This window comes from Meriones unguiculatus, chromosome 19 (assembly GCF_030254825.1).
Source record: "Meriones unguiculatus strain TT.TT164.6M chromosome 19, Bangor_MerUng_6.1, whole genome shotgun sequence".
Lineage (NCBI taxonomy): Eukaryota > Metazoa > Chordata > Mammalia > Rodentia > Muridae > Meriones > Meriones unguiculatus.
In genome coordinates this window covers 63,889,347-63,916,366 of record NC_083366.1, presented here as the reverse complement: position 1 = coordinate 63,916,366, position 27,020 = coordinate 63,889,347, and the positions used below count along the sequence as shown (strand labels likewise).

Here is a 27,020-nt window from a genome sequence, read left to right as displayed (position 1 = left end):
CAAGTTCCAAGACAGCCAGAGCTACACAGAGAAACCCTGTCTCGAAAAACCAAAACTAAAAATAAATTTATTTCCTAAGTTTCTTTGTTCCAGTGGCAGAAAACCTAACACAATTCCCGAAGTCTCCTGAGTCAGGATTCCATCCCTTTTGCTGTTAAACTATTCCATCTAACATAGATGGAACATTTTTGTTTTTTACTTACCCACTCATAGGCAAGTATTTGTGTTTTTCCCATCTTTGGCTATTGGGTATAGAGCCTCGATGAACATTAGCATAAAGCGTCTGGTTTTGTGTCTGCTTTCAGTTATCTGGGGGTAAATGCCTAGGAGTGGAATGGCGGTTCTAAGTTTAACCTTCTGCAGAGCTGCCGAGCGGTTTCCCTCGGCAACCGCACAAGGTGGTTGATTTTAGTTGTTACTTGATGAGGTTGAGGATCACCTGGGAAGAGCGTCTCCATGAGGGGTTGTCCTTGTGGTAGGTCTGTCCTGACTACAGTAATTGCTGTAGGAGGGCCCACTCAGTAATGGTAACAGCATTCCTAGGCCAGAGATACTGGGCTGTGCATGGAGAGGGCTGTGTTGGCATGGAGAGGGCTGTGTGGGCATGGAGAGGGAGAGCTGAGAAATAGACCCCGTCTTTAAAAAGAGGTATTAACATTGTTCTGTAAATACTTCCTCTACAGAACAAATGTTTTCATTTAAAATCTAAAGGAAAATGTGATTCTCAAATCTTAATGAAGCCAACCTTTCCACTTAAGTCAGCTTTGAGCTTCAATTTCAGGATTTAATGAACTCTTAGTAAAATTGTAATGGTTTTTCTCTTATCACTATGAAGATGGTAGATTTTTAAAAAAATAATGTTTATTTAGTCCGTGTGTGTGTGTGTGTGTGTGTGTTATGAGATGAGATGAGATGAGAGAGAGAGAAGAAAAAATCTTGTGTGGAGGTCAAAGGACAAATGACAAATTGTGGGCACGGTTCCTGGGCATCAAGCTCAGGTCTCCAGCCTTGGTGGCAAAGCCCTGTTTGTGAGTCTCTGAGCGCTCGAAGGTCTTGGAAATCATGAAATTCACTTTGCTGTTTTCCACTTTGATTCCATGGAGTGGCGGCAGGGCTAGGCTTCCGGTCTTCGGTGGGGGTGACGTGTGACTGGGGAGGGGGCTTTCCTCTCAGGTACTCGCTTGAGTTCTCTGCTTGGTTTCCAGAGCGGCTTCCTGTCCCTCTATTCATGCGTGCACTTCACCCGCTCTTTCCTTTGTCGATCTGGACAATTCGCACTGCACTTTCTCTTTACTGTGCAGAAGTCCTGGTCCAGGAAGTACCGTTGCTTAGCAACAGGTTAACAAGCTCTTCCTCTCTGTGGCCCGTGACAAAGGAGCCGAGCGGAACCTCCACAGCACACTTACTTATCCGACAAATACACAAATGGTCTCTTGTGCAGCGTTGTGGATGGACAGTAGAATTTTGTCTGTCTTTAGCTATTGCGAGAGTGAAGATTGTGCTTTTAAATCAAACATTTATTAAAGGTTACATACTTGTGTGACTTGATTTAGTTTTAAGCTCTTTTAAGTTTATTATTAATTGTGGATGCGTGTGTGTGTGTGTGTGTGTGTGTGTGTGTGTGTGTGCATGCCACAGTGCTTGTACAGAGATCAGAGGACGACTTTCTGGAGCTGGTTCTCTCCTTTCCAGTGTGGTCCCAGGGATCCAACTCAATTACTAGGCTTAGCTGCAAGCACCCTTACCTTCTGAACCATCTCACCAGCCCCAACAGGATAAGTTAAAAAAAATGTGGTAAATACACATGATACAAGCCTTTCCATTTAACCATGTTAAGGTGTGTAATTAATGGCTTTCATTGACAATGTTGCACATCTGCCAGCAATATATACTTCTCTAATTTTCATAACCTCAAAAAGAAGCTGTAAATTCAGGTCTGGAGAGATGGCTCAAGTGCTTAAGAGCGTATACTATTCTTGCAGAGGACCTGAGTTTGGTTCTTAGCAACCATGTTGAGTAATCCAAAGCTGCTTGTAATTGTCCCTCCGAAGGGAACTGATGCCTCTGACTTCCCTGGGCATCTGCACTCACACACACATGCACGCACACACATACAGACACACATCTATTTATCTGTCTATCTGTCTGTCACAATCAGCCTAATTAAAAATAATGAATGGAAGCCATGCATAGTGGCTACACACCTGTAATCCCAGGACTCAGGGAAGCAGAGGCATATCTCTGTGATTTCATGGCTAGCCTGGTCTACAGAGCAAGTCCAGGATAGCCAAAGCCTCACATAGAAAACCTGCTTCAACAACAAGGAAATAAAAAAATTTAAAGATTTATTATTTATACAGTATTCTTCCTGCATAGGGCAGAAAAGGACACCATATCTCATTATAGATGGTTGTGAGCCACTATGTGGTTGCTGGGAATTGAACTCAGGACCATTTGGAAGAACATCCAGTGCTCTTAGCCTCTGAGCCATCTCTCCAGCCCCAAAATAAATGTTAAAAGAAGCTATACAATTCTGCAGTAATGTTTCTTTTTTTCCCCCCATCACCAGCCTCTTGATACAAACAGTGCAAATGATTACATTCTACCTCCATGAACTTACTTATTATTGTTTCTTCTAGCCTATGCTTTTGGTGTTATGCTTAGAAATTTATTGCCAGGCTGAATACTTGGCTCAGTGGGTTTAGAGCATTCGGTACTTTTCCAGAGGACCTGAGTTCAGTTCCCAGCACTCACATAGGGCGCTTACTGTGTGCTCGTTCATATACACATACATAAGCGTACACATAAGTAAAAAGAAAATAAATCTTCTAAACAACAACAGTAAAAACAGTGACTAAATCATTGTCTAATACAGGGCCATAGATTGTCATCTTTTTTTTTTCCCTAAGAACATTTTGGTTTTAGGCTTGAAGTTTTAGTAAAGGCTTAGTTCTTCATCTCTACCTAATGTCTTTTTCCTAAGGGGCTGGTTGGACCATCCATTTTTGTGGACGGCCATGGTGAGGGTGAATGCTCCAGCTCTGGGTGACCAGTCTCATAGCATTAAACTTTGGAAATTGGATGTTTTGTTTTTGTACATGATCTTTATCAAGACAAAGGCATTTCCTTCCTAGTTCTATTCTTTGGAGACTTTTTCTCATGAATGGCGACTTAATTCTGTTAGATGTTTTTTTTCTGCCCTATATGGGCATATACATTTTTTTTTCTCTTTCAGCCTATTTTTTATTTTCCAGTATTGAACCAGGCCTGTATTCCTGGAAGAAACCGCACTTAGCCATGGTATATAATTCTTTTTCTGTGTTGCTGGCTTCCAGTTGATAATGCTTGAAAAGTTGAGATTGAGATGGGAAGAGATGTCCCAGCAGTTAAGACTGTACGCTGCTTCTGGAGGGGGCTGGAGTTCAGTTCCCAGCACCCTTGTCAGTATCTCACATTTGCCTGTAACTGCACCTCTGTGGGGATATGGCACTCTCTTCTGGACCCAGGGGCACCTGCATGTATGTCCAAATAGCCACACAGACACAGACAAATTATGCATCTAATTAACAAAAAATAATTATTGCCAGGTACAGTGGAACAAGCCTGTAATCCCAGCACTCTGGGTGGGAGGCAGAGGCAGAAGGATCTCTGTGAGTTCGAGGCCAGCCTGGTCTACAAAGCGAGTCCAGAACAGCCAAAACTACACAAAGAAACTCTGTCAAAAAAAAAAAAAAAAAAAAAAAAACAACCCAACTTTCTAAATATCTATGTTCATGCCCAGAGAACAGCACTACTCTTTATTTTAGTCACGGAAGCATGTGGTGTGTGTGTAAAAGTCAGGCTGAATCTTCTGCAATCTTTGAATCGGAGGTACTGTTGACTCGGCGGGCCCCTTCCCTGGTTCTTTCTACTGAAATCTGTTATTTTTTCCCTTGTTCCGTCTACCTCCTCGGTGTTCTCTGCCGTAGCCTAAGCAACTCCGATACCAAGGCCAGGCCCGTGCGGCTCAGCGCTCTGTTGTTCCTAGGGCCTGTGTTCCTATCACTCCACGCTCTCCCTGCTTTCTGTACTCAGTTACTTCTGTTTGCTTTATAAATAATATTTCCAACCTGCGTGGCAGAGCAGGGAAGGTTCCCTGCGCTCTGCCCTTCTGGGTGCAGGTTCTGGCTGTGTGTGAGCACGGCTATGTGTCGTCTGCCACCCCTTCTGTTTGGTTGTTCGCCCGTGTTCTTGACTTCCCCTGTCTTGTCCACATTTGTGGGACCTCAATGGTGTCTGTGCGGTTTGGTCAGTATCCTCTGTGGGGTCTGTAACTCGAATTCTTTGCTGCTTCTTGCAGCAGGCTATCACACATGGTGGGAGTGGAAGCTTATGACAATGTGATTTCATCCCTCTCTTGAAGCACTCCTTGTGAATTGGTTATGTGTGTGTGGAGAGATGGCCTCTGCCGGTTACAGGCTCCACCATCTATAGTTCGGTGGACTGACCTGTGCTCCGGCTCAAAGGGGGCTGGATTGGAGCTGTAGGGTTAAAGAGAAACGTCAGCGTGGGCTCTGGCACGACAGGGTTAGGGCTTTTAGTGGGGTTTTCTTTTCTTTCCCGTTTATGTGAGGACTCAGTGGGAAAGGGGCCATCAGCAGCCAGGAAGACAGACCTCTCCATAACGTGACTATCCATGCTTTTTAGAGTTGTGACAAAAATGAATATTTATTATCTAAGCCACCCAGTCTATTGTTGTTTGCTATAACATCCTGAACTAATATACACGGTTATTATTTGGGTTTAAACTTTTGATACATAAACAAGCTTCTAAAGAGATTTGTTTGGGACATTGTCTAACCATGCAGTCCAGGCTGACCTTGAACTAATGATCCTCCTACCTTGAATTTCTGAGGGCTGAGATTACAGGTGTGTATTGCACACTCAACTTTCCCCAAAGAGATTTAAATAAGAATTTTAGCCATGAGTGGTGGTTTTTCCCTGTCATCCCAGCACATAGGAAGGCTGAAGTGCGAGCGTCATGAGTTAGAGACCAGCTCAGGCTACGTAGTTTCAGGCTATCATGGGGCTACACGGCAAAACTCTGTCCCAGCGAACTTAAGGGAATATAGAAGGAAGGAAGGAGGAACAGAGGGAGGGAGGGAGGAGGGAGGGGGAAACATGGGCTGGCCTCATCAACTTTGTAGAATTGTTTCTGTTCTCCTCATTTGTGTAGGCACAGGTTGCCACCTGGTATGGTTTTTCTCATGCCAGAGGACATCATTTACCTTTTATTTTGTGACAGAGTCTAAGTATGTGCTGTCCCAGACTCCGGCCATGAGAATTACAGGTATGAGCCGCCAGGACTGGCTCCTCTCATATTTCCTGCGGGGGCAAGTCTTTTGACTTTTTATGCTGGAAAAGGTCCTTATATTTCCTTTGTTCTTAAAAGATACATGTTTTCAAAAGATACATCTGAACATTACTGTTTTGTGTTTGTGTGTGTCACATGTGCACATGCCCTGACTTGTGGAGGCAGAAGAAAACTTCAGGACTCTATCGCCTCTTTTCACTATGTGACCCTAAGCTCAGGCTCAGGTTGTCAAGGTAGCATAACAAGTGCTTTTACCCACTCAGCCATCCTGTGGGCCCTTGAAACAAGACTTTACTGGATAAAAGTAGCCGTTGGTTTTCAGGAAGCAGGTGGCACTCTTTCCGATGAAGTGTGCTGTTGCTCCTGAGTGACTCTGTTAATGTGTGGAAAGGAGTGGGAGCATCTGTTACAATGTTTATCTTTTGAAGTAAGCTTTTCAAAACGTGCTGTTGCTGGGGAGCGGGAGACCCCCACTTGATCTTCAGCAGGCCCTTTCATCCTGAACCATTCTTCCTTTAATCCAGGGAAATGCTATTTGCCTGGTGTCTCTTAGAGCCGCTGTTACACAGTTGTTTGTCTTCCAGGTAGTTAAGCCTCTTCACGTTTCTAATTTTCTTTCTTTTAGGCTTAATCTTTCTTGTCGGGCAGTGGTGGCACACACACTTTTAATCCCAGCACTCAGGGGAGGCAGAAGCAGGTGGATGTCTGAAGTTGAGGCCAGCTTGGTCTACAGAGTGAGTTTCAGGACAGCCAGGGCTACACAGAGAAACCCTGTCTTGAAAAAAAACAAAAACAAACAAATAAATAAATAAGGGAAAAAAAAGACATCTTTCTCACTTCATCTTGGGATATTTTTAACTTTGTTACATTTGAAAAATTAAAGTGTAGTTTATAAATGTGAACCACACATCTAAAAATGCAAGTTTCGGGGCCTTGGGAGCGGGCTCAGTTCTTTAATTGTTCCTTAAGTGCACAGCAATAGGACAGGAACTAAGTCAACTTCTTGTAACGGAAGTTTTGGTTTCTTTGTAAACTCAGCTATGTTATGTAACTATGCTGTTGTTTTAATCCCACCGGTGTGATTTTAGCTGGGCTATGGTTTGTCCACACCTGTTAATTCTTCGCCAGCTGGTAGTGGACTGCCACATGCAGCACGGAGAGGGGCGTGGTCTAGGACTCCTGAGAGTGGAAATAATGAGAGTGAGAAATGGGGGTAGTGTGTGGTGTGGTGTTCGGTGTGTTGGTGTGTGACGTGGAGCAGTTTGGAGAGACCAGGGATGGTGTGGCGGTTTGGAACAGACAGACGGAGAGAAAGGCTTTGGGGTGCTGGCTGAGTCTGTGGCTAATGGAGATTGGTATAGAGCCTTAAAAGAACCCCTTGACCCTACCTAGCCAGGAGAAGTCAAGGGGTCTGAGCCCCTCTCCCCACTAACCTTCTCTCTCTACTACTTAAGGTTGGGGGGGTTGGTGGAAGGGAGGTCAAGGCTTAAACACCTCAAAGGAGAATTTTTAAAAAGACTGGCTTTCTGCTACAACTTCTGATTTCAATATCACTGAAATAATGGCTAATGTGTTGGAAGTGAGGATGTGGCTTGGTTGGGAGAGTTTTCCTGGCATGTGTAAAGCCTTGGGTTCAATCCTCTGCACTGCTTAAACTGGTAGGGTGTGCACACCTGTACATTCCAGAAGTTCAAAAAAAGGAGTCAAGAGTTAGAAAGATGCTGACTTAGTCACTGTCCTGTTTCAGGGAAAAGACACCATGACCAAGGGAATGCTTATACAAGATAGCATTTAAGCTGGGCACGGTGGCACACACCTGTAATCCCAGCACTCTGGGAGGCAGAGGTAGGTGGATCTCTGTGAGTTCAAGGCCAGCCTGGTCTGTAAAGCGAGTCCAAGGCTACACAGAGGAACCCTAACTTGAAAAATCAAAAATCAAAGACCAAAAAAAAAAAAAAAAGCATTTATTTGGGAGCTGCTTCCAATTTCAGAGGTCACAGTTATCATCATGGTGGCAGGTGAGTGTACCAGAGAAGAAGCTGAGAGCTGTATCCTGGTGCAGAGACTTTGGGCTTGGCATGGGCTTTTGAAACCTGAAAACCAGCAGCAGGGACACACTTCCTCCCACACACTCCCTGATGACTAAGTCTTCAAATGCTCGAGTCCATGGGGGTCACTCTTATCCACTACAGATGGCTCAGCAGTTAAGAGCACTGTCTGCTCCTCCAGAGATCTGGGGTTTGAGTTCCACCCCTTATATGGCAGCTTAAAACTGTCTGGGACTTCCGTTCGAGGGGGTTGGATGCTTTCTTCTGGGCCCTGCAGGCGCTGGGCATGCCAGTGGCACACAGACACACATATAGACAAAAACACCAACACATATAAAGTTGAAGAAGAAGAAGAAGAGGAGGAGGAGGAGGAAGAGAAGGAGAAGGAAGTGGAGGAAGTGGAGGCAGGATCAGAAACTGAAGGTCGCCCTGAGCTGCATATTGAGTTCAAAGCCAGCCTGGCATACATAAAATCCTGTCTAAAAATCCAATTTGTGTTATTTCATGTTTCCTCTTCATGTGTGTGCGGCATGCGCGTGTGTGCAAGCATGTTTTACCACACAGTATTGTGTGCAGGCTTTTCCAGGCAAGAGTCAACACATACATCAGCTCTCCAGAAAGGGAGCCCACAACAGACAAGCAGTGACTGCCCCAGTGGCCAGCTCTGTGAAGTAATGAGGTTTTGGTTGTTGTTGTTGCCTTGGTAACCATCAGGAGTGCGGGTGAGGTCGAAAAGGCAGCTGTAGGTCACTGAACAGCCCACTCCTGCATGGGTTCTAGCTCATGAAAGCAACATTGTGGGGCTCCACAATTTGCCAGCTGCCCGATAGTCCAAGAAGTCTCCTGTCTGTAGCTTGCCTGGTGTTCTCAGCCTTCCCCGACAGTTGTCTGTTCCTTCTATAACACCAGGGCGGGGCCTCCCAGAGTCCTCCAGGACTGCTGTCCCAGACCTGTGACTTTTTACCTCCTGGGTCTTGTGTGTCTCCGTTTCCCTCCCGGAGGGAAGGTCTCTGGTCCAGAGAACTGGTATAGAACAACATGCCTGCTGCAGTGCATGCATGAGGGAGCCTGGATGCATTCGGGGAACCGCCTTGTTTGCTCTTTCACCTCATTCACCGAGGCAGGGCCTCTAAATCCAGCCAGAGCTGCCTGATGTCTTCCTGGCCAAATTGTTCCGGGATCCCACCTTCAAAGGCTGGAATTACAGGGGTGACTTCCCAGCTACTCAGCAGAACACGGATGCAGAGATTCCAACTCTCAGGCTGGCCTGGAACTCAGGATAGATCAGCTGGCCTTGAAGTCACAGGGATTCTCTTGTGTAATGGAAGTTTGGGTTCCTTTGTAAACTCAGTTATGTTATATACATGTCTTTATCCCAAGTGTGGGATTTAGTTTTAGTCGGGCTATAATTTGTCCACACCTGTTAACCGCCTCCCTTGGGGCATGACTTTTGCCAGCTGGGAACGGCCTTCCACGGGTTTGTGAGAGGAGTGTGGTCCAACGCTCTGAGGATACACACTTGAGAGCCCAGAAAGAGAACTGCGGTGTGAGCTGTTGGCGTGTGGCATGTAGTAGTTTGGAGAGACCTGAGAGATGGATGGTGTGGCTGTTTGGAGCAGACAGAAGGAGAGAAAGGCTTCAGGGTGCAGCGGCGTGGAGGAGCCTGCTGGCTGCATCTGCGGTTGACGGAGATTGGTATAGAGCCCTAAAAGGAACCCTTGACCCTAACTAGAGGGAGAAGTAAAGAGGTCTGGGCCCCCTCTCCCCACTATCCTCTCCTACCTAGGGCTGGGAGGTTGAAGGGAGGTTGAGGCCTAAATGCCCCAAATAAAGTAGAGTTTTTAAAACGAGCACTCACTCTTCCCCCCGGTTCCTGAGCGCTGCTGCCAAAGGCAAGCACCACCACGCCAGAGCTCTCTGAACAGCATCTCTTTTTCCATGACCCATCTCTCTGGTTTCTAGCCTTGCTGCTCAGCCCCCAACCCAAGAGGACTGACAGGCTCTACTTCAGGTACCGTCCCCCACTTCATGGCCAGGAAACTCTCCCCAGGCTGGGAGCAGCAGCTAAGGGGAAATCCACCCCTTTTTAACCATTGAAAGACCCCCTGCTCTTCACTGCCTGATATTTCAATGTCTGGTATGGTTTGTATGCTATTTTGCTTTTTTTTATTTTTACGTTTGGGACAGGTGTGTGCACGTGTGTATTGGCACGTGTGTGAATGGGTGTGAGCACAGGTGTGTTTGTGCATGGAGAGGTCAGAGGCTCATGTCAGATGTCTTCCACGTGTGTTTGTGCATGGAGAGGTCAGAGGCTCATGTCAGATGTCTTCCACGTGTGTTTGTGCATGGAGAGGTCAGAGGCTCATGTCAGATGTCTTCCACGTGTGTTTGTGCATGGAGAGGTCAGAGGCTCATGTCAGATGTCTTCCACGTGTGTTTGTGCATGGAGAGGTCAGAGGCTCATGTCAGATGTCTTCCACGTGTATTTGTGCATGGAGAGGTCAGAGGCTCATGTCAGATGTCTTCCACGTGTGTTTGTGCATGGAGAGGTCAGAGGCTCATGTCAGATGTCTTCCACGTGTGTTTGTGCATGGAGAGGTCAGAGGCTCATGTCAGATGTCTTCCACGTGTGTTTGTGCATGGAGAGGTCAGAGGCTCATGTCAGATGTCTTCCACGTGTGTTTGTGCATGGAGAGGTCAGAGGCTCATGTCAGATGTCTTCCACGTGTGTTTGTGCATGGAGAGGTCAGAGGCTCATGTCAGATGTCTTCCACGTGTGTTTGTGCATGGAGAGGTCAGAGGCTCATGTCAGATGTCTTCCACGTGTGTTTGTGCATGGAGAGGTCAGAGGCTCATGTCAGATGTCTTCCACGTGTGTTTGTGCATGGAGAGGTCAGAGGCTCATGTCAGATGTCTTCCACGTGTGTTTGTGCATGGAGAGGTCAGAGGCTCATGTCAGATGTCTTCCACGTGTGTTTGTGCATGGAGAGGTCAGAGGCTCATGTCAGATGTCTTCCACGTGTGTTTGTGCATGGAGAGGTCAGAGGCTCATGTCAGATGTCTTCCACGTGTGTTTGTGCATGGAGAGGTCAGAGGCTCATGTCAGATGTCTTCCACGTGTGTTTGTGCATGGAGAGGTCAGAGGCTCATGTCAGATGTCCTCCACGTGTGTTTGTGCATGGAGAGGTCAGAGGCTCATGTCAGATGTCTTCCACGTGTGTTTGTGCATGGAGAGGTCAGAGGCTCATGTCAGATGTCTTCCACGTGTGTTTGTGCATGGAGAGGTCAGAGGCTCATGTCAGATGTCTTCCACGTGTGTTTGTGCATGGAGAGGTCAGAGGCTCATGTCAGATGTCTTCCACGTGTGTTTGTGCATGGAGAGGTCAGAGGCTCATGTCAGATGTCTTCCACGTGTGTTTGTGCATGGAGAGGTCAGAGGCTCATGTCAGATGTCTTCCACGTGTGTTTGTGCATGGAGAGGTCAGAGGCTCATGTCAGATGTCTTCCACGTGTGTTTGTGCATGGAGAGGTCAGAGGCTCATGTCAGATGTCTTCCACGTGTGTTTGTGCATGGAGAGGTCAGAGGCTCATGTCAGATGTCTTCCACTGTTCTCCACATTCTAGATTGAGGCAGGGACTCTCGCTTGAACCCACAGCTGACCTACTTGGCTAGTCTTACCAGCTTGTTCTTTGCTCAGCCTTGGAGTGAGATCTTGCTGCAACTCATGGGAAAAAAATGGAGTGCAGATCTAGGAAAAAAAATTTAGAGGCATGAATGGAAAAGTAACAGTTCAGGAAGGCTGACTGGTGCTCAAGAGGAGGGGCTCAGTAGGGTTACAGGCTGACCAGCCGGGTGGTGCTGACACATGCCTTTAATCCCAGCACTCATGAGACAGAGGCGAGCTGATCTCTGTGAGTTCGAGGCCAGCCAGAGCTACACAGAGAAATTCTGTCTCAAAATAAATAAATAAATAAAAATAAAAAAGAAAGAAAAAAAGAACTTTACTAGTGTAAATCTGAACTACAAACAAAACAAAACAAAAACAACAAACAAATACCCCACAGGAACTTGAAACCACTACAAAATACTTATATGAAACAAACTTATAACTTATTAGAGAGGAAATACGTCTCTTCAACTTTGGAAAGAATGGAGGAGAAGCCTCGTGATATCACCAGCAGGAAAATGTGGCCACGTGTGTTGCTCAGGTCGCTGATGTGCTATGTGAAGAGCAGTCATTAGCTGCACAAAGTCAGACTGCTCTGCAGAGATGGCTTAACAGCTTGTGACTGACCTTTTTGACTCCCTGAAGGCTGTCCTATCTTTATCCCCTGGTGTGGTGTCCATACTGAAAACCAATAGACAATTGCAGCATATTTTCAGGACTTTAATGGCAATGGTTGAAAAGATAGGTTAAAAAAAAAAGAAAGAAAGAAAATAATTTTCTCAGTGCACTGTATAAAATCTACATGAACTCTGAGAAAGTACAGTTTCTTCCTTGCTTAAATCACAAAAGCTTCATGGAAAGTTAACGGAAGACCTGACAACATGGAAAAGCATTCACAGGAACTCCGCCAGTTAATCAACAGTTGGATGGAGAGACTGTGCTTTGGAGGAAAAGTGTAAAAATGGCCGGAAACCACTTAATAGTACTCAAGAAAATACAGTGTGGAAGTCTACAGATGTAATGAATAGAAACTGCACGGTGATAACTTGCTGAGGCTGAAGAGACGGCTTAGCAGTTAAGAACGCTGTCTGCTCCTTTGGGGGGACCTGGGTTTGAGCCACAGAGCCTACGTGGGGGCTCACAACAGTCTGTAACTCCCGTTCCAAAGGGATCCACTACCCTCTTCTGACCTCTGAGGGTATAACAGTGCACACATGGTACAGGGACACACACAGACAAAACACCCAGACACATAACATATTAGGTTTTAAAAATTTACTGCTAGGCCAGGTGTGGTGGTGCACACTTCAAATCCCAGCACTCGGGAGGTAGAGGCCAGCCTGATGTACAGATTGAGGACAGCCAGGACTACACAGAGAAACCCTGTCTCAAAACCAAACAAGAATGATTGCTGGATCTGATGGCTTATCACAGGAATGCACACTTTCACCAAGAACACGCAGCTGGTTGAAGAGTCTGTAAAGCTCTATGATTCACACACTAGGAACCTGGAAATTGAACCCCAAGGGACCACACAGAGATGTGAGGCTCTGAATACAAGCAGTTTGTTTTTCCATACAGTGGGCATCTTGCTTAAACAAAAGGAAGGAGGAATGTCGGCACTCACTGCAGCTTCTAAGCGGATGTTAGAGGCCTCAGTTTCAGAAATCCCCCAAACTTAAGTGGACATAAAGCAGCTATTGAGAACCAGCTTAATACCTTGGTTATTCAGTTAACTTCTGATGAAGAGAAATTCACAGCAGGAAGCCTAGACCTAATAAACCTATAAAAACTGGTTTGAATAAGCTTAATTGCTTATTGCTGAAACTAGATATACCAACGGGTTTGATGCCAGAGAGAAGTTATTTATATCTATCAGCACTGGTGAGAACTGAGCCATGGAAACAGCCCAAGCTGTCAATGATGCTAAATTGTTCAGAAAACAACAAAGAGGAAACCAGTTGGAACATGTATGAAGAAGAGGTGGTTCTGGAGCAACATATTGAAGAACCTTTAACTCAAGAGCCAGGTTTCTATTGCCAGTGACAGTGTTCCATTTTTCCAGCACAAAAACCCAGGCTGGGAAATAGAGAAGTCTAAGAAACCTCAGAACACTCGGTTAAAACCAACAGACCACCCAACAAGCTAGACAGATCTTCGGTAAATTTAAGGGTGAAGATTATTTTTTAAGAAAAATAAACAGCTGGGCGGTAGTGGTGTAGGCCTTTAATTCCAGCATTCAGGAGGCGGAGGCAGGCGGTTTTCTGTGAGTTCAAGGGCAGTGTGGTCCACAGGACTAGTTCTAGGACAGTCAGCTACACAGAGAAACCCTGTCTCAAACGCGCAAACAAAAGAAATGAAAAAAAAAAAAAATAAAATAACAATAATGATTAAAACCCAAGACATCACAGTGTGAAGCTGCACGTAGACTGAGATGGGGTAAACTGTGTCAGGCAGCGCAGTTGATGCAGTTGAACTGAGAGTCCTTTTTGTCGTCACTGTAGTCAAAGTGTGTAGGAAGGTGGGTTTTACGTGGGCTTATGTGGAGTTCGTGTGTATAAAGCAGCCCCTCTACAATACATGAGAAGTATTTTTCCTGTATGCTACCAAGTACCAAATATGTGGAAACTGTGCTTTTCTGTGCTTAAGCTGACACAGGGAATGTTGTCAGAACTGGGTCCTGAAGAGGGCCATCTCCTTTGCTGTTTTGTTTTTTTTTTTTAAAGATTTATTTATTATGTATACAATGTTTTGTCTTCAGGCCAGAAGAGGACACCAGATCTCATTATAGGTGGTTATGAGCTACCATGTGGTTGCTGGGAATTAAACTCAGGACCTTTGGAAGAGTAGACAGTGCTCTTAACCTCTAAGTCATCTCTTCAGCCCTCCTTTGCTGTTTGACTGAGTTCAGTTTGTATTTTTTTTTAGCCTCTAGTGAGATTTTCCTGCTTTGCCTTCTCAGCTCACTTCTCACCTTTCATCTGTTACCACGCCATCTGTTGAGCTACAGGTTCCTATATTATGAGAAATTCAGGGTTTTAACCTAGTATGTTTCAGTGGTTATCTCTACAATCATTGTCAATATTTTCAATAGTAAACTTGGCCCTGTAAGTAAAATTTTATATCTATACATACATAAGCATTCATATAGATATATACACATACATATATAAAATGAATGTTTAATAAGCATGAACTTGATGGGTTAAGCCACTGAACTATTTGCCACAGCAGTTTTTAGTCTTCTAAGTGATGGAGATGGCATGCAGTGTTTTGACACCAAGAGGAGACGTACATGAATGTTTATCCACAGCCTTTTGTGATAAATGCAGACATTGGGCTTCTTGTGGAGTTTGTGCTGTTAAATTCAGAAAAAGAAACAAGGCAAGTGGGTCATTGTACTGTGTGTGTCATAGACACGTTCTAACATTTTCTGGAGATTTTTAAAAAAATTTCTGTATGTGAATGTTTCATCTTCATTTGTCTCTGTACATCTCATGTTTGCCTGCAGAGGATAGAGGAGGATGTTGAGTCCCCTGGGAAATGGAGTGAGGATGAGTGTGAGCCACCGTGTGGGTGCTGGACATCTAACTTGGAAACTTTGCTGGAGCAACAAGTGCTCTAAACCGCTAAGCCATCTCTCCAAACCCTAAAACTTTTATTGGTGTGTTACTGAACACATAGAAAGGTTCACCTTTGGAGGACACCTTTGTGGAGTTGGTGCTCTCCTACATTTACGTAGGTTTTAGAGCGTGGGTCCCAACCTTCCTAATACTATGACCCTGTAATACCGCTCCTCATATTGTGGGTACCACCAACCATAGTTATTTTCGTTGCTACTTCATAATTGTAATTTTGCTACTGTTATGAATCATAATGTAAACATCTGTGTTTTTGATGGTTGATAGGTGACCCCTGTGAAAAGGTCATTGTGACCCACTGAGAACCACTCTTCTAGATACTGAGTCATGTTGCCAGGTTGCATGGCAAGTTGCTTCTCTCACCACGCCATCTTGCTAGCTCTTAGAATATATATGTACATTTGTATGTATATATAAAATATCAGAAATTGTGTATAGTTTTTGTGAAATGGCTCAATCTTTGTATCTAAATCCACTTTTGAGAATTCTGAGACAGTGTTTCATGATGCCCAGGCTGGTCTTGCTTTTATAGCCAGGCTGACCAAGTGCTGCCATGAGAGGCATGTGTTAGCTTGACCTTTCCTTGTCGAAACCAAAGAGTGATGATTTTCACTCCTATTGCTAACACCCACACACCAGTGTGTGCCACTCTTAGTTCCCACCATTTCTTAACCCAGCACCTTAGTGTGCTCGGTCAGCTACCACCTGCGTTCCCACCATTTCTTTTTATTCTTTTGTTTTTTTTTGACACAGGGTTTCTCTGTGTAGCTTTGGCTATCCCAGAATTAGCTCTGTAGACCAGGGTGGTCTTCAGAATCATAGAGATCTGCTGACTTCTGCCTCACAAGTGCTGGGGTTAAAGGCGTGTGTCATCATCACCTGGCTAATTCCCACCATTCCTCACCCTGGCCTTGGCTAATCTTTGTAAGAAATGACTGTTTTTTTATATTATACTACTTTTTGGACTCAAGAGTCCAAACTGACAGTATAACATAAAGAGAGTGTGGAAAAGCAGGAAGTACCTTTAACTACGAGCCATCTCTCCAGCCCCTTGAAGGGTTATTTAATTTATTCATTTATTTATAGACAGGGTTTGTCTGAGTAACAGTCCTGGCTGTCCTGGAACTCGATTCATAAACGAGGCTGGCCTTGAACTCACAGAGATCCACCTGCCTCCTGAGTAGTAGAATTAAAGGAATGCACCTCCAGGCCAGGCTGAAGGGTAATTTTTAAAGGACTGCATAGATGACCAAATTGAGTCATTATATATTTGCTGAGCAAGTTATCCTACTGTAATTACTACTAGCTATTTCTTTAGGAATTAAGAGCTTATACAGATGCATTCAAAGAAAACCACCCACATGCAAAGTTCTAAAAAGGGCTTCGGTAGTAGTCATTAGCCACATGAAGCTAACTGTAATCTAGCCACTTATAGATTGCACAGCAGGCACTCACAGTTTACAGCTACTATGTTAGGCAATAGAATTATTTGTTCCACAAGGGTAATTTTACTGGTCTGTGTGAGGTTATTAAATGTCTAATCTTGACACAAACACCTAAGTTCCCGACAGGCTCATGTGTTGGATAGGCTCTAGTTGGCAGTGATATTTTGAGGCTCTAGAAACTTTGAAAGGTGGGGCCTAGTTAGAGGCAGTCGATCACTGGGGGCACATGAGCATGTCTGTGAAGTTTGTACCTAGCTCCAGGTGCTCACAGTCTGGTATGTCAAAGATAGCCTTCCTCACAGCTTTCCCTTTGTGACATCCCTTTCAAGCACCCTGGACAGACAAACCCAGACCAAAACCTTGAATAAATCTTTCGTCCTTTAAATTGCTCAGGTATTTTGGTCAGTTATACATTATTTTTGACTGGGATTTTGATTTTTAAAACATTTCAGTGTTTTGGACTTTAACTATGGCTTTTTGTTTTCAGACAGGCCTTAAACTCACAAAGATCTGTCTGCCTCTGCATTGGCATGTCCATCTACTTTATTTGGGTTCTTTTTTCGTCCACTCTACTCTACCCCAATCCCTTCCAATATCCCAACACCAGGTAGGAGACGCAGGTTATTGGGGAGAAGGGGCACCGAGATCTTTTTAGACTTCCTGCTGATTAGGGGTTTGAGTTCCTTGGGGCAAGTCCAATCTCCACCTCATCAGATCTCCAATTTCTTATGGTCTCTTTTCTCAGGACCACTTATGAAACCAGCAGGAGGAACAGCCCCACCCCTCTCTTGGGGCTATGGTCCCCAGAATTAAACTATCTTCAGCTGACAGAACCACACTCCTGCCAGAGCCTGCATGAGGCAAACATTCTGCTGCTGTGGACGGTCTGAAGCAGCCCTATACCCTACCTCTGGGATTAAAACAAAAAACATGCTTACATAACTAGACTTTGATTTTTTTAAAGATTTATTTATTTATTACGTATACAGTGTTCTGCCTTGCAGGCAGGAGGCACCAGATCTCATTACAGATAGTTGTGAGTCACCTTGTGCTTGCTGGGAATTGAACTCAGGACGTTTGGAAGAACAGCCCATCAGTGCTCCTAACCTCTGAGCCATCTTTCTAGCCCCATAACTGGGTTGTTAGACACCAAAATTCTCATGACACCTCTGCCTCCCAGCACTGGGATTAAAGGTGTGCTCCACTGTGTCCAGCCTAGGGCTGTTTTATACAAAGGACTAGGTGTCATGTAGTTGTGATGAAACTGTGTGGACTGCCCTATGTGGTGGATGTCCCAGGCTCCACTTCCGAGGGCCAGCTCTTTCTACTCCACATGCAGGGGACCTCTAGGGATCAGCAGTGGTGAACAGGGGAAGGGCATTTCTTCAGCCTTTGCCTTAAGTTGGGGCTTTCCCACGCTGTCGGTAGCTCCACCTCATTATTTCTGCATCTGAGGCAGAACTGTGTTTTCCACATGCACTTTCGTTCTTGTAGCTCAAGTACCCTAAATCTCTTTGGCTGTAGCCCCAGGCCTGAGCAGGGAGCCTCCAACACTCTCAGGGTGACGGTGCTTCCCAGAGACCTAGGTTTCATGTGTCCCCGCCTGGACAGCTTCTCAGACTGCCACAGGAGCAGTGCTTTTCTGGAAACATTGTTTCTCTTTGTGTGATACTAAGTAACTCCTCTCGAAATGGTTAAACCTTAAAATCACTTTGAACTTGCATGGATTTCTTAAAAACTTTCATTGGATTTCTACACTTGAAAATAAAATTATTTCCCTCAAGAGTTCAGTAGCTGAGGACGGTGCCACATTTCTGAAACATTAGCACACCAGAGGCAGAGGGATCATGCATTTAGGGCTAGCATTATAGTGAAAGCCCTTCTTAAAAAAACAAAAACAAACAAGAAACAATGCAGAGATTTCATCCTGCATTCTATCATGCGGTATTTCTGGAATGACTAGAAAATTACACCACAACAGCTTCCACTACTGCTGCTGCTTGGGTCACTGCTCAGAAGTTGCCTAGGGAACACACAGCCCTCGTTTCAAAGTCCTCTGCAACTCTTTTTGAGCATGGCTATTTTTGATTTGGCCTAAAGCCATCTTGACACAAGTTTGGATAACAAGATGGCTAATAAACAAGAAAAAGAAGAGGGTGGGGTGGAGAGGTTGCCTAGAGGTAAAGTGCTTGGTATGCAAACATGAGGACCCAAGTTCTTGCCTCTTGTGCCCACACAAAAGCTGGGCATAGTAGTACCATATGTACCCCAGCATGGGGGTAGGTGTAGACCTCGAAGTCCTGGCCAGTTAGCCTAATCAAATCAGCAGACTCTGGGTTCAGTGGAAAGATGGAGACTGGCAGAGGACAACCCATGTTGACAACACACATGCTCTTCTTCCCCAAAGAAAAAAGCCAAAAGGACGCAGTGCTCCGTAGATGAAGCTCTGAGAACCTAACCCAACAGCAGCGCTGGTTGCTTTCACCTAGCTAGGGCCTGTCCTACCAACCAGAGAAAACCATCTCTGCTTGGTGGTGACACTAGTGTTCTTTCTCAGCAGAGCTGGGGTAGTCACATGGGGTCAGTCTGTGGAACTGGTGACAAGACTGCATGCTCCTGCTCAGAGGCAGCTGCGCTCTCCTTTCCCTGTGAACCTGCTGAGGCAGTTTACCAGGTGACATGATTTATTGCCTATACCCTCCAGTTGTGCTTCTTGAAGAAGGGACTGTTTTCTCCACTTCCTGAGTAGCTAGCTAATGCCAGCATATACTAGGTGTTCTGTGAGTGGACTGTTCTGTGGATGACCTCCACTTTGACTTTGGAAATGCTACTCTGCAACCCCTTTGGACCTGGCTATGAAAAGAGGTGTGTAAAGGCCCTTTGATTATTTGTGGTGGCATGGAGTTTCCAAGCCATTATATTTTCCTGGCTTCTCACAGGAACACATTTCTTAATACATTTCTTCCAGCATTTATGATGGCAACTTCTTTAAAATATTTCTGAAATTTTGTGTATGAGTGTTTTGCTTTGCCTGTCTGTGCACCAGAGTGTCTAGTACATAGAGAGGACAGAAGAGGGTGCCAGTGCTCAGAATCAGAGCTGGGTCCCCTGGAGAGCAGCTAGTATTCTTGGCTGCTGAGCCATCTCTCCAGCTCCCTGCAAAAGATCCAAGAACTCTTGAGTTGGAGTCAACAGCTGACCTGTTGGACAGGAGCTACAGGTGGCACTGAGGTATGTCTTGCCACATTGGTGGCCTTGGAAATAAAATGTAGTGTTGCTGAGTAGGTTTTTTTGTTTGGTCCTGGGAGATACTTTGCAATTAAAAAAACAGCCTGTGGAAATCTGAAAAGAGAAAGAAAGGTAATTTACACATAATTGTTTGTAATATGCAATGCATGGCGATCAGCCTTCTCCACTCTCACATTAGCAATCACAGGGCTGGAAGACCAGCCAAACAGAACTGTTAGCATGCTGGAAAGGCCCTGGGGATCAGTTACTGCTGACCTTCCATTTCCTATGCAGTTACAAAGTTTGCAAACAATTTAATAATTTAGGGCTAGGAGTCACTCTTCTTTTGTGCTCCAATACACGAACTGGAAGGAAAACAGGACCACGAGTTCTCAAAGAACAGCAAGACACTCCTAAATCCCATTCACTCTTTGAGGGGAGAAGGCAAGGACCTGCTGATTCAGAAAATTTTTCCTACTAGCATCCTGGCTCCAGTGCAGTCAGACACTGCTCTCCTCTCCTCTCTATCCTGGCTCTAGCAATTAGTTCAAGAGCACTGGGTGGGAGACTGACAAATCACGATGCCCACTCTCTAGCTTCAGTAATGACGTTGAAGAAGAGGTTTTAGATGCCAGGAAGGGGTACAGTGGCACAGAAGAACGGGACACCAAATAGGCTGTTAGCAGTGATGGGCAAGTAAGGGGCAATTACAGCAAGAAGGTGGGAGGACTTCTGGCTGAGACGAGAAATAACTCACCGTACAGCAATCACTTCAGGACTTGGTTCTTTCTTTTCTTTTCGAGACAGGGTTTCTCTGTGTAGCCTTGGCTGCCCTGGAACTCACTCTTGGACAGGCTGGCCTTGAACTCACAGAGATCCTCCTGCCTTTGCCTTCCTAGTGCTGGGATTAAAGGTGTGCACCACCAAAGCCAGGCTTTTTTTAATAAAAGCAAGAATGTTGAAAAGAAAAACAGGATGGGTAGTCAGTAGCAGGCTGACCAAAGCGTGCGCAAAACTATGGATTGGTTTCACCAGCTCTACCCAAACAGACCAGCAACGAGAAACCACAACAAAAATAAGCTCAAACCTAATCAAGCGAATGAAAACATATGGAATGTAGTCTTAATGAAAATACAAACGATGAAGATTCATGCTCAATCTTATATACTAGCTGTGAGTTACAAAAATCTATGACTATTTTCTGTGTGTTCTTTGCTGAGGCTTCAAGAGCAACCCTAGATTCTAAATGACATGTACTCCTGGTCACATCACTAATCATAAGTGGCATAACATAAAAAAAACCAAAAAAAAAACAACAACCACCCAAAGATAATCCATCAGGCGCCACGGGCTTCTATCTGTCTATATCACAGGGCCTGTGTTTGGGACTGTTGGAAGAATGGGGTTTTATATACACTGTATACATGCATGTAACTGTCAAAATAATAAAATAAAGAATAAAAAAAATTCTTAAAATAAAGAAAAAAATGGAATTCAGTTTGCCTTTTCCCGGAGACTCTGATGGGCGCTCTGGGCCTGCATGGACCTGGTGCTCAGCAGCCCTGCGCGATGGGTCGTGCCCGTGTCTAGTGCACCCCGTTCCAGCAGCAGCTTGCCCAGAAAAAGAACAGACGAAGAACTGGAGGTAGGCAAAACAACGCTCCTTTAAACTTCTTTTTTGAAAGAGCCGGGCTCTCGTATCCCAGGCTGGCTTCCAATTGGCCGAGCTGACCTTGAACTTCTGATCCTCCGGCCTCCACTCCCAAGGCTGCTGGGATTACAGCCTACGCAACACGGCGGGATCGAGCCCTGGGGTCGTGCCTGCCGGACAAGCAGTGTGCCAGCCGGGCCACACGCCCAGCTCCTTCTCGGATGACCGGGACTCTGGGAACCGTTTCTCATCCAGACCTTTTGGTCCCAGCACAGCACACATACGTACCGCCGCCGCCCGGGTAGAGCGGGATTCTTCCCAGGCGCTCGTGAGGCAGCGCACGTCCGCCCGCCTCCTGAGGGGGCGCGACGCGGGGAGCCTCCTCTGCCCCGCTCTGACGCGGGGCCGTCGAGCTGCGAGCCGGTTCCGGGAGCGACGCCATCTTGTCGTCGCTGTCCTCCTCGGCCGCTCGCACTCCCTGGCTCCCCGCATCCCCGCCCCGCCGCGCGCCACACGCGGCGGAGGAGGAGCGCCGGCGGCCGGCCACGCCTCCCGGGCCCGCAGCCCCGCGCGGGGCGGAGCCGGCCGAGGAGGCCCGGGGCCTCAGGGCGCGGCCTGCGCGGGCCCAGGCGCCGCCCCGAGCCCGCCCGGCCGCGGCCCCCCGAGGGCCCCGACGAGCCGAGCAGCGCTCCTCCTCCTCCGCGCCGCCGCCGCCGCCGCCGCCCCGGGAGCCCGGCCGCGGCCGGGCGCCGCCTCTTCCGCCTCCCGCGTCCGCGCGGGCGGGCCCGACGTCAGCGCCGCCCCGCCCGGCCCAGCCTCGGCCTCGGCCTCGCAGCGCGGCGGCGGCGCAGGTCCCTCCCCAGACATGGCCCTGGGAGGCGGCAGCACATGGCGGCCGCGGCGGCCGTGAGCGCGCCCCCGGCCCGCCCCAGCCCGCCCTGAGGCTGCCCGCGCCCGCCGGCCGCGCCACGGCCCCGCCGCCCCCCGCCCCGCCGCCGCCGGCCCCGCCGCCGCCGCCGCCGCCCGCGCGCGCCCGCCCCGCCGCCGCCATGGGCGTGCAGGGCTTCCAGGACTACATCGAGAAGCACTGCCCGAGCGCCGTGGTGCCGGTGGAGCTGCAGAAGCTGGCCCGGGGCAGCCTGGTGGGCGGCGGGCGGCAGCGGCCCCCGCAGACCCCGCTGCGCCTGCTGGTGGATGCCGACAACTGCCTGCACCGCCTGTACGGCGGCTTCTACACCGACTGGGTGAGCGGCGGCCAGTGGAACCACATGCTCGGCTACCTGGCGGCTCTGGCCAAGGCCTGCTTCGGCGGCAACATCGAGCTCTTCGTCTTCTTCAACGGCGCGCTCGAGAAGGCCCGGCTGCACGAGTGGGTCAAGCGGCAGGGCAACGAGCGCCAGACGGCGCAGCAGATCGTCAGCCATGTCCAGAACAAGGGCACGCCACCGCCCAAGGTCTGGTTCCTGCCGCCCGTCTGCATGGCCCACTGCATCCGCCTGGCGCTCATCCGCTTCCACGTCAAGGTGCGGCTGGGGCCGGTGGGCCGGGGTCCCTTTGGGCCCGAGTCACGGTCGGGCCTGGTGCCCTTTGGACTGTGATCCCATCGGGTTTGGGTCAAGGTTGGGGTCTGGGGTCACTTGGGCAGGGGTCAGAGTTGGGCTACGAGCCTCTTCGTGCTTGTGTTAGGGTTGGGCCTGGAATTGCTTGGGCAGGGATCGGAGTTGAGCCGAAGGCCCTGGGTCAGAATTGGGCCTGGGGTCCCTTGGGCCAGGGTTCAGCACCTTGACCCGTTGGGCTTGGGTTTGGGTTGGAACTGGTGGTGTCTTTTGGGCCAGTTGTCAGCGCTGGACTAGTTCCGGGAAGCCCAACCTGGCCCATGCTGCGTCTTGGGTGCCCCTGCCTGTGGAAGGCTTGGGAGCAGGCCTCAGTGTCGCTCAGGGGCTCCCCTCTCGGGGCACTGCGTGTCACCATACCCAGGTTTGCTTGCCACCTCGGCAGAGGGGTCCCGGAGCAAGATGGATGTCGGGACCCCTTAGGCCCGGCGTGGTTGAAGTCTGCCCACGGCCATTCCTCCCCACTTCTTGGCCTGCTGTGGGGCCACAGACTTGTGCATGAGACACTTGAGGCTGGTGGACAGACCCGCACCCCAGGGGGGATTGATGGTGTCATCTCCAACATCCTCATCTCTTCTCTCCTCCTGGAGTCCGGCAGGCTACCTAGTGGCCTTGGACTTAAAGTCTGTCGAAATTAACCCGCTCTTTCCCAGCAACAGGTTCATCTTGGAAGCCTGTAGAACAAATGACAGTAGATCGCCAGGGTGTTAGGGGCAAGAGGCTGAAAATATAGCCTCCAAAGCTGTGGGAGATGAACCTTGTGTATAGACCCGTGCTGGTCTCTGATCCTGAAGACAGACCCCCTGCTCCGTTTGGAGAAATTGCTTATGATAAAATGTTGGTTTTAGATTTCAAGGCACAATAAAACTTGATGAGATGGCATCTTGTCATTTCGGTGGCTTTTAAGGTAGTTCAGTTGTGGATGTGTCATGTGAAGTTAGTAGTTCAGAATCAGGAAGAAGATCTTGGCTGTCGTTTGGCCTAGGCAGGAGCGTGCCTGAGCCGTTTTTCTGCTCACAGGAAGCGTTCAGTGACCTTCAGCGGGCCCTGATGGTGGGTGAGGAGAGCTCCACATTGTCAGCCTTCTCTGCTGTCCATTTGGCAGAAGTCTCTGCAGCCAAAATTGGGCCAGAGGAGAACGTAAAGGCCCAGCAGTTGACTGAAGACTGAGCACCTAACTGATCCTCAAGTTTGGATAGCTTGCTTTTTCATGTTTTCTTTAAAACACTTATTTTTTTGAGGGATAAGTCTGTTTCAGTTTTTAAGACTTGCCGCTGGCTTCCAACTTGTTCTTCTCTTTGGAAACTGAGCTTGAGTTAAAAGTTTTAGAATGTCTCCCTCTTCCTGATCATCCCTGCTAGCACTGATGAGATGGTGGTAGTTAAGCCTAAAATGATTGCGGAAGTCCCACCCAGATCCTGTTGCAATTGGTGAAGTTGTGTTTAAGCCTGTGGGTGGAGGCGGCTGGAGGAGTGGTGATTGGCTCAGGAGCATGGCAGCTAACGAAGAGTTCGTGTGAGAGGCTGGTGAGCCGCTCACTTTTTCTCTAGCCTGGGGGCGCTTGGAGGGGAAAGAGAAGCCTTTTCTCCGTGATCCACCTCTAGTGGACAGCCTGAAAATGGTCCTGGTTTAAGGTTGTTTAGTGATGGGAAGTAACATTTAAAACACAAAATGAGCTTTTATTAACTGCTTTTCCTAAGAGCACAGGGCTGTATCTTTAGTCAGCCAAGACATTCAAGAAAATGAAAATTGCATCAGATTAGAATCTCTCTCACTCTCTCTGTGTGTGCACACACACATTTTATCTTTTTGCAAGAACTGTTGAATTTTTTTTAACTCTAAACTTTTTTTTTTTTTTTTTTTAAAGAATCTCACTGTATAGACCTGGCTGGCCTTAGTCCACTCCACCTGCCCCTGCCTCCTGAGGCGGGTGTACCACACCTGGTTAATTGTGATGTCTTTGGGCCCTTGTGAATGCCTCAGGTCCCTAGTTGGTGCTCAGGATTTTGACCAACGTAGTGTGTATTTGGAAGCTAGAGTTAAGGTACATTTAAGACAACATACAATGGGTTTTAGAATGACAGGGAAGACCTGTCACCCCAGCACTTGGAAAGTCTAGGCAGGGGGATCGAAAGTTTGAGGGTGAGAACCTGGCAGTCTTCCTAGCAACCTCAGCTTTAAAAACAAAAAAAATGCCTATGAAATTTAGCTTTTAGAAAAATTTCAGCAAGATATCAAGAGTGTTAGATAGAATGGCAGGGGAACACTTGTGTCCTTCCTGCCTGAAGCATCCCTAATGCTCTATCTCCACCTGCTCTGGCTTCTGCAGATGTAATTCCAGCAACCCTGCCTGTTCATTTTCTCAGCTCTGTCTGAGGAGAGGGTGAAGAAGAAAGTGCTGGAGGCTGGAGCTAATGCCATTAATAGCAGAAAGTGACACCAGAGAGAAGATGTGAAACTGTTAAAAACAGACAGAATTCTGGGTGCTATTTTTAAACAAGTAAACAATCCTGTGTTCTTTGGTATCTCTGAGGGTAGTGCAATATATATCTTATAAGAATGATTTTGAGGGGCTGGGAGATGGGTTAGCGGTTAAGGACACTTGTTCTTGCAGAGGGCCTAGAGTTGATTCCTAGTACCCACATAGTGGTTCCCAACCATCTATAACTCCAGTTCCAGGGATTTGAAGCCCTATTCTGACTTCTACAGGCACCAGGTATAAATGTGGTGTACATACATACAAACAGGCAAAACATTCACACACATAAAATAAATCTAAAAATAATTAAAAAATTAATAATCTACTGTACATAGTTTTAAAAGGGTAATTTTGAGTCCTAGAAATTATCTTTGGTGTTCTCTGTTTAAGGATGTGTGTGTGTGTGTGTGTGAGTGTGGATTTTTAAATGTTTTTTTGTATGCTCATAAAAACTTAAAACAGTGATGCGCTATCACTACACACCTTCTAGAATGGGTGAATAAGAAAGCCTATCAGTATGAGGTGCTAGCAGGATTCTGAGCATTTGGAATTGGGCTGGCAGTTATTTTGTTTTATTACGTGTATGGATGTTCTGCCTGCCTGTGTGTGTGTGTCTGTGCATCCCTTTCGTGCCTGGTGTCTGCAGAGGTCAGAATAGGATGTTGGATTTCCTGGAATTGGGGTTACCTATGGTTGTGAGTTACCATGTGAGTACTCTTCGGGTCCTCTGGAAGAGGAGCCAGTGCTCTTCATCCCTGAAACATGTCTCTAGTGGCAGCTTCTTATTAAGGTACATGTTCAAGCAAATCCCACCAATGTTTTTTTCCTCAATGAAACCGAATTCACATAAACATTGGCATTTGGGCCTGGGGATGTAGCCACTTGGTAGAATGCTTGCCTCAAGTGTGTGAAGCCCAGAGGTCCATGCCAGCACTACATAAACTGGACATAGTGGCATACACCCCTGGCAAGGAGGATCAGAAGTTCAGGATTATCCTTGGCTGTGTAGCATGTTAGAGGCCAGCCTCAGCTTGGTGAGACCCTTCTTGGGGGAGAAAAAGCCAACAACAACACAACTAGCAGTTGGGGAGGTGGCTCATTTGGTAATGCCTGCTGTTCAAGCAAGAGGATCTAAAGTAGGAGCCTAGCACCCACAGAAAAGCTGAGCACTGCAGTGTGCAGCTGTAACCCCAGTGCGGCAGGATGGCCCGGGAAGATCCCCAGTACTTGCTGGCTAGTAAGTTCCATGTTCAGTAAGAAACCTTTTCTCAAAAAAAAAAAAAAAAAAAAAGGTAGAAAGCCTTTGAGGAAGATGCTCATCATCACTCTGGGCCTCTACATTACATGTATACACATGCGTGTGTGCGCGTCCACATGCAAATACATAAAGCCAGGTTCACAAAGTGTGATTCTCTTTGTATGATCTCTTAGAGAGAAAGCCACAGTGATAGGAGCCCAGCCAGTGGCTCTGATAGTCAGGAGAGGGTGTGAACACTGAGAGCTGCCAGATGGAGGCTGAACTGGCCTCTGTTCTAGTGATTATCACATTTAAAAATCAAAACTGTACATCAAAGATAAATAAAAATTAGTTTTGCTGTATGATAATTACTATTTTTAAGAAAAGTTAGATAAATATTGTTAAAGAAATTGACATGAACATGCATATATTATGAGGTGTAAAAAACATTTCTGTTACAAAATATAAAAGCTGTCTTTCATTTTTCTAGTGTTTTTTAAATAGGATTTTTGTTTGTTTGTTTGTTTGTTTTGAGACAGGGTTTCTCTGTGTAGTCTTGTCTGTCCTGGACTCACAGAGATCCGCCTGCTTCTGCCTCCCTGAGTGCTGGGATTACAGTGTTGAGGATATCTTTTATTTAATTCTTGACAATTTCAT

The 27,020-nt window shown here is 46.9% G+C and overlaps 1 protein-coding gene and 2 pseudogenes across 2 annotated transcripts in view; all 3 read left to right on the top strand.

Annotated features, from left to right (window-relative positions):
- Positions 1–11,172: 11,172 nt before the first annotated feature.
- Positions 11,173–12,273, top strand: LOC132649231 (kinesin-like protein KIF11; annotated as a pseudogene).
- Positions 12,274–12,334: 61 nt separating this feature from the next.
- LOC132649274 (kinesin-like protein KIF11) lies at positions 12,335–13,461 on the top strand (annotated as a pseudogene).
- Positions 13,462–21,847: 8,386 nt separating this feature from the next.
- The window catches only part of Fam120a (family with sequence similarity 120 member A), an 86,853-nt gene continuing 81,680 nt past the window's right edge, over positions 21,848–27,020 (top strand). Inside the window, exon 1 of one of the 2 annotated variants that reach the window (XM_021638190.2) lies at positions 21,848–22,557. In XM_021638190.2, coding sequence (XP_021493865.1) covers positions 22,084–22,557 — 474 coding nt within the window. In that variant the 5' untranslated portion in view covers positions 21,848–22,083. The remainder of the gene's footprint in view (positions 22,558–27,020) is intronic. The other variant, XM_060372746.1, reaches the window with a different exon arrangement.